The sequence below is a fragment of the Haemaphysalis longicornis genome, unplaced genomic scaffold (genome assembly GCF_048455015.1).
Source record: "Haemaphysalis longicornis isolate Haplotype H1 unplaced genomic scaffold, Haemaphysalis longicornis Haplotype H1 scaffold_10, whole genome shotgun sequence".
Classification (NCBI taxonomy): Eukaryota; Metazoa; Arthropoda; class Arachnida; order Ixodida; family Ixodidae; genus Haemaphysalis; species Haemaphysalis longicornis.
Window position 1 is genome coordinate 128,531,656 of NW_027526204.1, and position 14,853 is coordinate 128,546,508.

A 14,853-nucleotide genomic window follows, 5' to 3' on the forward strand; every position below is an offset into this window, starting at 1 on the left:
GCTAGCACGCAAAGAGCGTGATACTGAGGAGGAAGTGCTTTCAAAGCGTATTGCTGTACAACAAGGTGTTTCCACCGAGCTGATTACTTGCAGAGAGCTGCTAGGCGGTTGGAAGCCCCCCTCGCTTGTGGCAGGAAAGGCGCCGTTATCTTATCCTCTGACTAGGCAAGGCAGCAACTGACCTTGGCAGGCAAGCCGCGCGCTTGCATTTATTGCGACCGACCGCACGCTCGCGATTAAGAGACTAAGATAGGAAGAGGGGGAATCAAGACTAAACACGAAAACATTTATGCTTTTGACTTTGAAGAATTGCAGAAGGAAAACTGCAGGGACAGCTGCTCACAACACATACATGACGGCGCTGCGCCAGCACCTAGCAGAACACATTCGCGCGATTTCAACTGGATACAGATTAGCTGTAGCTCCGGCTTGGCGAACCTGGCTGCACCTCATGTAAAGACGGCCTGCCACATCGTTATCACCATCAAGCCATGCCGTCCACCTATGAGTTTATTTTTGTTTTGGGTGCGAGTGTGGGTGCACGGCGCATGTTTTTGGTGAAACTAAGCGTCCTGAATGTATAAAAAGTTACAGATAGCTGGTGCTATGCTTATTTTATTGTAAAATAATTGTTCAAACCCAGCCGAACTCATCGAAAATTTCGTTGAAGCGAAAGCAAGCCAGACAAATGGTTCGTTGTGGCGAGGACTTTGTTCCATTGACTTCTACGGCTAGCTGACGGGGAATTGGAGGTATTTCGTTCAAGCGGAAATTTCGTTGAAGCAGACTTCGTTGTAGCGGGATTAGACTGTAGTACCACATCTTCCCGAGATTTGGAAATCATCTGTTCTCGCCAAAAGAGCTATTGTTATAGATATGAGATAGTGCGTGCCCTCACACGGAGTTGGCCAGAAGGTTACAGTTGGTTAATTTACAACGAAAGTGACCTTCCACTATGATGTCACTGTGGCTTTGTGGTGGTGTCGTCATCACCACGGAAGCAATAGACTTATCATTGCCACTGCCTCGAGTAAAAGTGCCCAAGATATTGTCAAAAGTGTCATGTGAAAGTGTGAAATCATTTTTGAAAGCACCCTGCTGGTGCAAAAATCTGCAGCACCTCAGATTGATCACCCATAGCTTTTTTCTTTTGATGACTTCAGTCATTTGACCACGAACCAACACTGCTCTCATAGCATTGCCTGTCATGTCAGCCAAATGTGGTGGAACAGCCACTGTCCTGCTGCTCTTTCTGAGTGCCGGCAGACATGACTTAGTTGTCACTGCTGCTCCCATTAGACAGCGAGTAGTAACCTGACAAGCAATGTTACAAAAACGGAATTGCACAAACTTTAACCCCCCCACTTCCCTTCCATGGTTTGTGAACATCAAACATCAGCAGCAATGTGGACAGCTGGCTTTACAATCAAAGCACTACATACTTATTTTTTTTCTACATTCTCTGGGCAGCGTGCATCCTACTGTTCATTTCTTTTCACGTAACGCCAAAGCAGTGCGAAAAAGTCAAATATGCATTAGCATTTCATGCATCACAAACATAGCATGTGAACTGACTTTTGTGCAGAATGGAATTCCCTAATTCTTATCACAGGATTTATTATCTGTTTTTTCAGTGCACAGAGTCCCTGCCAAATGCGCCACACAGGACCACCCTACTTAGCTAAAGAACTAATTTCAATGACAATGTTCATTCATCATCGCACAACATACAGTAATAAAAGTTATTTTTTCCAGTTCACAGGGTCCCTTATAATTTCACTGGGCAGAAACATTCTACATAGCCAAAAATTTCATTTAAATTGATGAAGTTCATCATCGCAAAACATGCAATAAGAAGTTAGATAGAAAACAACACAGACACAAATACTGTCATCATCTTCAGAATAAAGCTGATTGCCATTCAGAATTGATTGCCATTCACTCGTATTACATATTGCTCGTTTACTTGATCTAATTTATTGTTTGTTGTTATTCATCAAGGGTCCCGTTACAGTTTTTGACTTTGGGACCCCCGTCTGTACATTACTATTACTGTACTACTTTTTTGGAATGACTAATAAACTGAAACTGGAACTGAAAGCTCTACTCACCGTGTGGCGCCAGCACCGTGACGAATGCGTCGGCACGTCCCGAGCCCAGCGGTCCCGTGGCCACGCAGGTGTATGTAGCCGAAGCCCGAGCCTCAGCCAAGACAAGCCGGGAGCCAGCTGGGTAGAGGTCCTCGGTGAGTTCGGGGCTCTTGGGTGGCAGGAGGCGCTCGTTGCGCAGCCACCGAAAGCCCAGGGGCCCCGAACCCGCCCCCGCGTGCGGCGACAGGCAGCTCAACTCCAGGGGCTGCCCTTCCAGCAGGGTCACAGCGAGGGGTGACACCAGGGGGCGTGGAGCGACGTCCAGGCGCACCCGCATGCTCTTGTTCTGCACCGCACCCCAGTCGCTCACCTGGACAGGGCAGGTTCAGTGCAAACGGTGAGGCGGAGAGGATGCATTTGTGTCGAAGCCACATTCGTCATCACCATTCATCATTTGTCCAGTGCAGAGCGGCCCTCTTCCACCAGTGACCATCCTTCATTTTTATCTTCCCTTGCCAAGGCCTCTCCCTGCTCTCTCATCACCATCCCTAGGCCACTCCAAATAATAAATGCCTCTCATCGTTAGCTTCTGCAAGAAAAAGACCTCTACCAACAAGGCTATAGTCTTGCAACACCCTCATCCGATGTTTTTTTCCCACAATGGTTCTCATTTGCTCTCTTTATGCTCTCATCTCTGTGCCCATTCTTTTACTCGTGCACCTTCAGCACACATCTTGTATAGTATATCTTTAACATTACACATGCCCTGAAAAACTCCGCTTTTACCTTTTGATCAGATCTAAAATGTCCTCTGTGGCTCATTCATTAACCCTACCGTCAAGCAGTAAACCTACCACCTCTCTTCCTTATTGGCTACAGTAGCAAAATACTAACTACAAGCGGAGACTTGTTATTTTTGAATTTGAGAGCAACAGGGGATGCCGGCGAATTGTTCAGGCAAGTACTAGCAAGACAGAAGGACATATCCCTTGGTGAGAGGCTGTAGAGAGAAGTACTGAATCACATCTTATGCTTGGAACTTCCACTGCTCGGAGATTCCCCAAACAGCTATGGAAATATAACAAACTAGTCAGAAAAATGTGTAATTTGAATTAGTACATTTTTCACTCCTAAGTCATTTCGGTCAAACTATTTGGCAAGTAATGAATGAAAATAAACGTTAACCAGTTGAGTTTTGATGTCCAATTTACGTGGCAACTGTTTCAATTTCTGTAGGAACAGACTGGGAAGTTTAATTAGATCCCTGCAATCAAACGTGATCCCTCTATCAAGGTATATCAAGGCATATACTAACTGTGCTACCCAACGCCGCCACTGCAAGCATCAGAAACACCCCAGCAAGCCAAAACATGCGTCATTACTCTCAGTGATGGGCAAGCTCTGAAGAGCGAGCAACCATTATTCTAGCAACTTGACCAGGCACTTTAACTTTTTGTAAAATACGTCCAAGAGACTACGATAATTTTCCGTCCATGTGCGCTGACTTGCTGTGCGCCATTCGCAGCCCAGCGACGACATCAAGGATCATGAACAAACACAACAAAGGTCACGCATTCCATTCCTACCTACATGATGTCTGTCACATCTCACGTTCGTACAATGTGATGGATGTGACAGAAGTTATGCGGAGCTTTGTGAGCTGTTTCAACAGACTCGAATAGCCTGGAACTCGAACTCCAGGAAAGAAACAAATGGGTTTCTTTTTTTTTTTTTTGACAAAATAATGCACTGAGTTTCCAAGTAACTGGAAGAAATGACTCTCCAATGAACTGGAAAGTTATTAAGTAGGTAGTGAAGGTAGGTAGGGCAACCACAGTTTAAGAACAAAGTAAAAAAAAATTGCAATGCTACAAGTTTTGCAGAAAGATCTGAGGCTTTTGTTCAGGCATCCCCCACACACAAAAAAAAAAAAAAAAGCACGTTCACATGCGTGCATGCAATTATGCAGAAAATGTACATGGTGCCTTCCAGCAGATTGGATTTGCTACCCACCATCGAGAAATTTATGCGGCAAAAAGACAAAAAAACCTGACTGAACAAGGTAGAGAATCCCCAGCTATAGCTGTTAATTTCTGAGCAAATAAAAATGCCCTTTTTGTTACTGGAGAAACACATTTAAAGCTGTGAAAGGTAAAATTCTTAGATTGGAACAAAAACGCCCTTTCAAAATAGGCATTCTACATGCTGAAGCAATGCATACTCAATTACCGCAGCATCGTGTACAATCCAAGTTTATCTCAGTGCTGATAGTATCTTGCGTGTTGAAATTGGCTTAGGCTGCCCATAAACAGAGCCTTCTCAAATTCCAGTATCAATCCTAACTTTGCACATCAACGGCACAACCGAGGTAAGCAGAACAGAACACAACAACCCCTACTACAATAGGTGCACACAACTAGCCTTCTCACACCAACTCATACGCACCAGCGTTTTAATCAATAGCGGCTTGCACCGGCAGCTTATGCCCGGGGCTAATAGCAGTGACCATAGCAGTGGCTTTATACCAGTTTCTTATACCGCAGACCAGTGGCTAAACAGTGGTGTACCAATGAACACTGACTTAAACCAGTCTATATACAATGTTTTTAACCCGCACTACGCAATAGGAGAGCACTGCCCACCTGGCAGGTGAAGACGCCGCCGTCGAGCTTGGTGGCCCGGTCGATGCCCAGGAGAAGGGTGAACTGGTCGCGCTGGTTCTTGGCCACGCGCGAGGTCCACAGCGACCGGAAGGGCACCTCGGGGTCCACGGGGAAGCCGTCCTTGAACCAGTGCACCGTGAGCGCACTGGAGCCGACCGCCATGCAGGCCACCATCAGCTCCTCGCCCACCCGGGGGGTGCGCGGGGACACCTGCATCATCTCAATGTGCATCGCTGTGCACGGGGAGGCAGAGGGGGGGAGAGAGACGCCAACGTCGAGATTGGGCATCACATTAGACACGGTGGCGGGGTTTCCCCAGCTACGATTTGCTTTTACGCAGGGTTCATCGAATATATACACCAGTAGGGAAACTCCACTTCAAAAACCGAGCTGTACAAGCACCCCTGCTTCGTTGAAACGGAGGGACAAAGTGTACTGGAGTGACACCTAGGGGACAAAAACTGAAGTTTGGAAAACATTTACTTAAAATAACACAACCTAATAAAACAACGCTTGCGTTTCCAACTAGGAAACATTAAATTAGTCAGTGTTTACTCATGTTTCTAAGGGTTTTTTTTTTTTTCATGACTTACGGCAGCAGCCGCGAGCACTACAACTTTCTGTCGTGAGATGGCAGGCTGGTCAACTTCCCCCACACTCGCCCCTGTTTTCCCTCAGTGCAGGGGGTCAACCGCAAGTCGGTTTGTGATACATACGGCATATGGGAAGCTTCGCAACTGGTATATATTGAGTAACTCTGCTTTTACGAGGTTAAAAGTGAAAGACTGCCAGGTTTACTTTCCAAAAGAGAAAGAAGCTTTTCGTGATTTCACCATTTTTCAGAGATTTACCCTTACCTGCGCTGTCTCAAACTGCTAGGTACTTGGCAACGAAGCTCTTACCCGTCATATCACCCACCATACCCGTCACATTATCCACCATACCCGTCATCATCTATGCTGGCCTGCTTTGCGAAGGAAGCAGAATGTGCTCTCACCGGGTTCCTGGCTGATGAGGAGGAACTCTCGGTCGACAGCAAAGGGGCCCAGCTTGCCTCCCTTGAGCGATTCCTCGAGCACAGATTCAAGCACGGCTCGCTCCTCCTGGCGGCCAAACAGGTGGAACTGCACCACCGCGTTGGGCCTGTAAAGACAGAAGAGAATAATCAGTCAATTAATTATTTACCAATCATTACGCATAGGCGCGCAAGGATTCTTACATTAGCAGCAGCATGTTCTCGTCAGTTTTTTTCCTCTTTTTAAGAAGAAAGGCAGAAGGGAGCCAAAGCTGGCAAAAGCTGTCACCCACTTTTTCTTGGGTTTCAGCTCAAATAATGAAAAGAAATTGCCATAAATAAAACCTACGTGAGCTGAGCCTCATCGATTCAGTCAGGACCTCTGGTTAATGTAAGATAATGTATACTACCACGATGCAGAAGCAAGTAATGAGAAGACACACTACAACATCCTTTTGAAGATTTACTGCAGCCTTTCAAAAATATGGCACCTTTCAAAGCCAGTGAAACGCCAGCTGGCACCCTTTCTAGGCACTATTAATTCATTATCAACATCTAGCTGTGAGCAAATAGTCCCAGAATAGGCTTTTTGAAGCACAAATCGGAGTCTATGGTCAAATAGAGAAGTCAATGACAAGCAACAGACAAACCTGATACAATGAGGAATTCGTGCACATACATACTATATACATTCAAGATTGTCCTTCGTAATAAAGGTCACTGCACCAATTACTCACATGAACTGTAGAACAGCCAGGTTGTCAAATGCATTGGTATGGCTGGCAAACAGGGACTTCAACTGCACAGTGAAAAAGAAGGAGAGATGGAACAAACCCTTGAGTATCCAGTAAGGAAGAGGTTATCGGATTGACTAGAAAATGTTGACCTACACAAGCAGACGGTATGGAAATTCACACACTTGGCACTATGCTTTGAAAAACTAAAATTATAAAAAATAATAAACGTAGCCGATAAAATCTGCTGTGAAACGTAGCACTACGATAGCGAGAAGAACACGCTAGAGGGCTCAGCATGGTCTTACGAGGTAAGAAGGTTTGCCTGGGATGCGAAGTGCAATGCTTCGAAAGAATCATTTTAAACTGGCCGCATCAATAAGACAACTTAAATTGATTATTAAATTATTCACTTACGTGGCCAAAGTTGGTAAAATTTCAGGCTGATCCTCAACACAGTACGCACAAGAGCTTTAACTATTCAGAGCATGTCGAAAGAGCGCATCGCTGAGGTGCACTTCAAAACACTTAAAGGTAACAAAATCGTACGTTAAAATTATTTCAGCCTCTTGAAATGCTTTGGAAGTTTTGTAAAGCTGTATATGAGTTGTTAGACAGACAAGAATACAGCTGGGGACTGATTTTTTTCCCCAGACCTCCGAGGTATCGTGTAAATACCAAGCGATCACTTTGAAAAAAAAAAATCTGCAGAAATTCAGAGAATTGTCTAATAATACATAACATTCTTATGCTGCTTGCCTAGAGTGAGAGTTCTTTACAGCCCAATTTTCTGATTTTTTTTTTAATAAATTCTGTCTGAACAATTATCTCCATTTACGTATATAACGATTACAGGTGTGACGTCTGCCAAATCTGCTTTTTTGTGTAAATGAAGGGCGTCACACAATTTGACATTTTCGCTATTTTATTTATTTTCTTATTTATAGGACTTTCAAAATTTGTTAGGCAAATTATTTACATTTATGCTATTATAACGATGAAGGGTGGAACTTGCTAGAAATCTGCATTCTTGTGGAAATGCAGGGCATTAAATGGTTCACCATTTCCGCTGTTTTTTATATTTTTCTCACTTTTGGCTTTTCAAAAGTCTCCTCAATCCATCATCTCCATTTATGCTATTACAACAATTAATGGCAGAAGTTTCACAAGACCTGCATTTTTGCGGAAATGCAGGGCGTTGCATGGTTTGCCGTCTTCATTGTTTTTTTTTACTTTTTCTTATTTTTTGGTTTTTCAAAATTTCGTTCGACCAATGATCTCCATTTACGCTATTATAGCAATTAAAAGTGGGACTTCCACGAAATCTGCATTTTAGGGGGACTGCAGGGTGTTGCACGGTCCTGAGTGTGGGGGTAGTACTCGGCAAAGAATGCTACGCATTACAAGACGTCTAAAAAAAGTAATACCCCTCCTAACATTGCTGACAATCAGTCACCCGCTTTGGCGAGGAGCCCGTCATGATACCGGCCATGATGATGAATTGTGTATGTACGCACAAAGTTTTGCCTGACAGTCTATAAAAATCTATGACAAAAATAAAGCATCTGCTCCATTTAAAATGTATGTGGTATAACTCAATGGCATCTTTGCCAGATGGCTGAATTAAGGAATCAGATTTCCTGCACTCACGGCCTCTTCCAGGCCTGCCTGGAGCTGTGACCGACTCTTGGAGTCCAGCCGTGCAAGGTCCACGTTGCGGTCGTAAAGCTTCACTTGCACAAGAAAGCGCGTGCGACCTGCGATGGAGGGGCAAAGAATATGAAGGGGCATTAATTAAGGAAAGCGCAGTCAATTCTGAATACCAGGTTAAAGTTCATTCAGAGTGAGCAACACGATTTCAGCTCCACAATACAAAAAAAAATTATATTTTATATTATATTATATTAAATTATATTATATCTTTATACCAAAAAAAAAAAGATAAATTCCGAGTGAACAATGCGATTTCAGCTGCATGATAGCAAAAAAAATTGTCAAGCATCAGTTTTACTGCATATCAAATACTTTGCTCATATGCTGTAAAAAAGAATGGCTACACACGAAATAGCCAAATTAAATAAGTTGCTGACACCTACTCTATTATTCAGCACAGGCCATAATTATATTAACTTCTGTAGCTTCTTTAAAATTAAGTCAAATGTCAGTTTAACTGCATATCAAATACTTTGCTCAATACTGTAAAAAACAATGGCTACACAACTGCCCTATAATTTGACACAGGCCATAATTATTCCCTTCAGTAGCTTCTTTAAAATGCTGTGCCTACCCCAATTATGATACGCTAGCTAAATATTTTTTAGGGGACGTCCATGCATGACGCGTAATGTGATACATAACAGTTGACAAGAGCAATGGCCCAAATGTAGTTGCTATTTTATTTGTTTTACCCCCATTAAGTCTTGTTTCCTCTTACTCAATAATGTGGCTTTCTAGCAACTTGCTTCATCGATATAAAGCAGTTAAAGGCCAACTGCACTCAAATTTCACCTCGACCAAATTTATTTTTAATGCGTAGTAAGTGCCCCCAAATCAGCTAGGACACAAGTCGCAGCCCTGTGAAACGCCTCGTTAATCAGTCAGAAGCATTTAAAAAAGCTCCACCGCAGCCCACGCTGCACCTGCCGGTGGATCGCGTAAACAGCCATGATGCGCCTGTGACGTTCCAGCCGACGGGGGCTTCTTCCTCTGACCAGCCACGCAACCCGTCGAGCTCTGCTCCGCACGCTTCACCCATGTGCTGCTCCGTGAGCGCGTAGAGCTTGCGCGCAGACTTTCTCCGGAGCTGGTGACCGTCCGGCCACTCGCTGGACGGCTGCAACGTCACTACAATGGCCACGCTCTCCTCGGTTTCGGTTTGAAAATCGCCGATTTTTTCTGGCCGCTTGCGGTGTCCACGCGCGTATTTCAGCTGTCGTATTTCGAACGTTGCTTTCTTTTTAAGCAGAGTATACGAAAATAGGGTTTTCAAGAGGTCGAAATTTTGAGTGCAGTTGGCCTTTAACTAGAGCTGGCCCCCCATCCCATTCCTTACAAATTACCCACACTGTATCTCTTGTACCAGACATGCAACCCACAGCAGGGCGGGATCGAAGTGGCAACTCACTGGCTGGTGAGCAGGTGCGGCCGTCGTCACCGAGTCGGAAGCCGGGATTGCATTCGCAGTGGTGTTGTGACCCTGTCTCTGTGCACTGTTGGGTGCAGTTGAGCTGGCCGCAATCTGCAACAAACGCACACACAGAGGACGACAGGGTCAAAGTATTCCTAAACTCCCGTTCACCGACACTTGCGTGTGCCCAGGCTTCCTTTGCAATCCTTATCAAAACCAAATTTACACGCTTCCATGCGTGTAAATTCGAAATTTGGCTTATTCGAACACTCAGCCATTGTCTACATTGTGTTGTGCACCTTTTATAAAAGAAGAAGAAGAAAACAGACAAAAGTGAAGCTTCGAGATCTGTGCACAGAATGAAATTCTGTACTTGCAAATGCATTGTCGAGTCCATAGCAACCCAAAAATGGGGAGGGATCATTGGTGCTAAATTGTTCGTGGTCATTTTCTTGTCATTTCTAGCATGATTTAGCTGATAAGAATCCACCACATCAACAGTTCTCACAGCTGAAAGTGATAACAGCCATTAAATACAACAAGAGCGAATCAACAAAAAGAAACAAAGCAAAACAAGTAACACTTGCAGTGGAGAACCACTTAAGGTACATATTTTGTCAAATACATCATCTCAGCACAAGCTAGTGTATTGACATACACGTTCATGAAGGAGAAAAAAAGTTGCAATAACATAACCATCTACAAAAAAAGGTGCAGATGTCATAACAAAATTGCAGAAGTTATGCTCTGTCATCCCACTGTGTCTCAAAATTCTAAATTTTATGTCAGCGTCCTCTGCCTACAGTGATCAGCCTAGTAAGCCACAACAAGCCATCAGAGGCGGACGCGACTATTAAAACAGCTTGCTTTGTTATGCGCCAAACTTCCGCTAACTTTGGCACAAACATTTGCAGACTACAAAAAATTCAAAACAGAAATTAGGGCAAGTACTATCTCTCCTACTATCAATGTAATGATTGCTTTATACAAATGAATTAAACATAAAAATATTTAGGAGAAAATTTTTGCAATTTTTTTCCCACTGTGACAAAAAAAATTTTGTGGCCGTGTGACGCACATTTTCCAAAGCCCCGAAACATTTGCAACAGTTTCAGCAGTGTCATTGCCAGTCACCAAAGCTGGAACTATAAATTAATGTCTTTATTGCGCACAACATACCGCTGCGAATACAACTACAAATTTTTTAGAAAAATGTATCTCTAGTTGGTGTCGCAATTACACAACAAATTTCGGCATAGCTACATTTAAAGTGTGGGAGGTGTAAAAAATACCCGCAAACCCAATTTCTGTTCTGGATTCATGCAAGCCAAGTTTGGTGAAGGTCGAAGCATAAATGATAGAATTAGTTTTGACTAGGACGTCTACCCTCAACATAACGTGGGGAGAAAAATATTTCCAAATGTTTTAAAAAAAATGAAATATAAGGACGCAGGATTACAAGTAAAGAACAGCAAGCATTCCACCAGCTAATCCACCTTGTTAAAGGGGCCGTGAATGCAAAACACAACTTCGTTCTATTTGAATGAACTACACTTCGGTAGCTTGCTCCACTCCATTCCAGCAGCAAAAAACATTTTTAAACCAAAAAGTGCCAAAAATGTCGTGCAACTTTCAAATTTCCCGCCATAGTGACGTAATATGGACAGGAGTGAAGTGTTATGGCTGGCACTAAAAACATTCTTACCAGCAGGCTAACAGTGCGTTAGCATTCAAGTGATACAATGGAACGGAACCAGAGGCCGCACTACAATCGTCCAATCATGTCTCTTAGTGGCGATTTCAGTCGCAGGCTGCCAATCCCACAAACAAGATTCTGTGACGTCATTGGAAAGTGCCAGAAAGTGGCTATGTGGTCACCACTGTTGAGTATGTCTTCTTAATATCTCGATCATTTGTTTAAAGTTGGTGATAAAATTGTTGTTGTTATCAAGAAAAACCGGCCCTTTTAATGAACTGAACTTTTATTTTGTCTTCATGGTCCCTTAAAGACAAAACTTGGCAAAAAAATTCACAAGAAAAACTCACGCAGATGCACTCACGTACTGCGACCCTCTCATATACTCACCCAAAGCCTGCTCTGGACGTGCCAAGTACTCGCAGCGACTTCCCCGATATTCTGGAGGGCAAATGCACGTCTGAGTCTTGCTCCCTATGTAGTAGCTGTAAGCCAAACATGGGTTTCCGGGTGAGATTAACATTTGCTCGTGTAAGGGAAGGATAAGACCGAGACAATGAGTGAGGCCAATAATTTCCAATAACTAATGCCTCTATCCCTGTCATAGAACTTAACAACTTTCAACAATCCCAAGCAATCACAAACATCCGTGGGACATCCGAAAAACAGCCGAACATCCAATGCCAAGTTTGGACGGCCACTGTACGTTCTTGTCTGAATGAACATTTGCGAACATACTGTGGACATCCAGTCATGGATGTACAAAGGACCTACGTTTTCGTAAGTCCGACGGGCATCCACTCGTGGACGTACAATGTTACTACGAAGTTACCACGAAGTTACCACGAAGTTACCACAAAGTTACCACCCCAGGTACAAATTCATGCTAAATAAACTACAAAATCAGTAGGCTGTTTTGCAACCATGAAGTGATCATTAATGGAAATAGTATTCGGGCAATTCAGTGAAGCAAAGTAACTAAAGAATCCAACAACCAAGAAGAGCGAAATAATACGACATCCAAATACTAAACAACGTTGACTTGATCAAACAGAGGTGTCCCACTATTTTCTGGGATTCAAGATATGCACAAAAAATGTGCATATAATCCTGAGCAAACAGCAAACTGGCTGTTTCGGACAGTTCCTTGCTTTCTCCACGCCTGTGATGAGTTGACTTTGCTTTTAAACTCTCACGTTTAATGAAACATTGCCAACTATACATCAAGGCTTCTTACAGTGGCATGAAATAGGCAACCGTAATTTTCATGAGCAAACATTGTTTAAGAGTACACATTTAAAGCTGTAAGGAAGGCAGTGCATTCTGACAAGTACGCTCCAGGTTTAATAACAAGCAAACACGGCCCATGCTTCCCTTAAGCACGCATTCACAGGACCCTCTCCGTTGGCTTATTACTGCTTGCCCTGACAGGACTCAGGCCCAGCAGGCTCATGTAATGTAAACAGTAGCCTTTCATCTAGAGAAGCCTCCTCCCATCAATAAGAGGCTTAGGGTGGCTGATCCCCCGAAATCCCCTGCCTGCTTATCCTCCATGCTCTCGGATATGGCTTCGCCTAATTGCAGCTCCTGCGTGCCTTGACATGCCTTGAATCTCCCTTCTCTTGTTTCCTCCTGCTCGACTTCCATTTCTTGTCATCTGGAGAGACTGATGATATAAGAAAATGCTTGAACTTCCTGAAAGTTAGAAAAAAAAATGAAGAAAAAGAGAGAAGGCAAGGATTCAATCCTTGAAAGCCCTTGCTTGAACGGCACCATGTAATGAGCTGCTGTTTGCACAAAGTTTCGAACAAGCACTGACATTAAACCTTAAAAAAAATGTTAATAATGCCGCTCGGATTTAGATTTAAAAAAAAAAGAATATAAAAAAAAATGCCTCTTTAGGTGTCAACATGTCATTGCTAATCCAAAGTTAACTTTGACAAGACTTTGCCGGCGCTAATTACTAGTACACCAGTCTTGTCATAACTGCTGACAAACAGCTGCAGCCTCCCGCATAATATTCAATCTCACCCATCTTTTTTTTACGTTCACTCTCATTAGTTTGTTCTAAAAAATGCGTTAAACGTGACTTTATTTGCCATCTTTCCAATTAGAGTTTCGTAACGGTAACTTTTTTACCTGTGCTGGTTTTGCAACTTCAATTAAAAAAATACCAATAAAATCCAACTAGTAGTGTTGCTGTCCCTGAAGAAGAAAGGGTATGACAGCTGCATCTTACCGGTACTCACCTACGAGGCAGGAACTTGGAGGCTCACTAAGAGGGTTCAACTTAAATTGAGGACGACTCAGCGAGCAATGGAATAGAAGATGATAGGTGCAACATTAAGGGACAGGAAGAGAGTGTAGTGGGTCAGGGAACAAACGCAGGTTAAGGATATAATAGTAGAAATTAACAAAAATAAATGGGCGTGGGCAGGGCACGTAATGCGAAGGCAAGACAACCGTTGGTCATTAAGGATTAAGGGTAACAGAGTGGATCCCAAGAGAACGCAAACGTGGCAGGGGGCGGCAGAAACTTAGATGGGCAGATGAGATCAGGAAGTTACCCGCCGCAGTGGCTCAGTGGCTAAGGCGTTGCGCTGCTGAGCACGAGGTCGCAGGCTCGATTCCCAGCCGCGGCGGCCGCTTTTCTGATGGAGGCGAAAAGCAAAAACGCCCGTGCGTACGAGATTTCGGCGCACGTTAAAGATCCCCAGGTGGTCAAAATTAATCCGGAGCCCTCCACTACGGCGCGCCTCATCGCCTGCGTTGCGTCGGCACGTTAAACCCCACAATCAATAAATCAAATCAAATCAATCAATCGAGATCAGGAAGTTTGCCGGGTTAGCAGTTCGCAGTCGCGGTTAGCACAGGACCGGAATAACTGGAGATCCATGGGAGAGGCCCTATCTACACCCTACAGTGGGCGTAGATAGGCTGATGATAATGATGATGATGAGCAGTGTAAAACTGTCCCCACTGGGGTCTAGCTAAATTTACAAATTCTAGAAGTTTGTGCACACACAAATCTACACAAACTGCATGACCCACACAATTTCCAAAATTCTCATATTTACACAGCCATAAGCAAGTCCACAGCCAAAACTTCTTTCTGCGCAACCCTAACAAAAGCCACCAAGGCAATACATAACAACGTAAAAATGAGGCATGGACACTATTCTGACACATGATCAAAATAAGATTCCGTAGTGAAACCAATTAAGCATAAAACTAATGCGGAGGAAATTGCAATTGTCATAAGAATATCCTAAGTTACAGCAACGCATGACGGTATTGTTGTTGCATGCAAACAGATCCCCAGGAATAAAACAAAGGCTCACATGCAAAGGGGGCATTCAATATTGTAGGGGGGGGGGGAGAAAATCCCCTCCCACAAAAAACAAAAAAGAAGCAAATTGATTTCCCAATATTCCTTGCAGAATAAACATACTTTTTCCCACCCGTTTCAATCCTAAAGAAATGCCTTCCATTGTGTGAACTGAGGGTGCTCCTGTAGTGTTCATTGCC

At 43.7% G+C, this 14,853-nt stretch overlaps 1 protein-coding gene across 2 annotated transcripts in view; it reads right to left on the bottom strand.

Annotated features, from left to right (window-relative positions):
• Window positions 1-14,853, bottom strand: part of LOC144159302 (uncharacterized) — a 56,349-nt gene that overhangs the window by 30,189 nt on the left and 11,307 nt on the right. For both annotated transcript variants that reach the window (XM_077690708.1, XM_077690707.1), the window contains exons 3-9: window positions 11,716-11,810; window positions 9,627-9,740; window positions 8,153-8,259; window positions 6,506-6,567; window positions 5,751-5,896; window positions 4,733-4,986; window positions 2,112-2,460 (exon numbers count right to left, since the gene is read on the bottom strand). In XM_077690708.1, coding sequence (XP_077546834.1) covers window positions 2,112-2,460; window positions 4,733-4,986; window positions 5,751-5,896; window positions 6,506-6,567; window positions 8,153-8,259; window positions 9,627-9,740; window positions 11,716-11,810 — 1,127 coding nt within the window. The remainder of the gene's footprint in view (window positions 1-2,111; window positions 2,461-4,732; window positions 4,987-5,750; window positions 5,897-6,505; window positions 6,568-8,152; window positions 8,260-9,626; window positions 9,741-11,715; window positions 11,811-14,853) is intronic.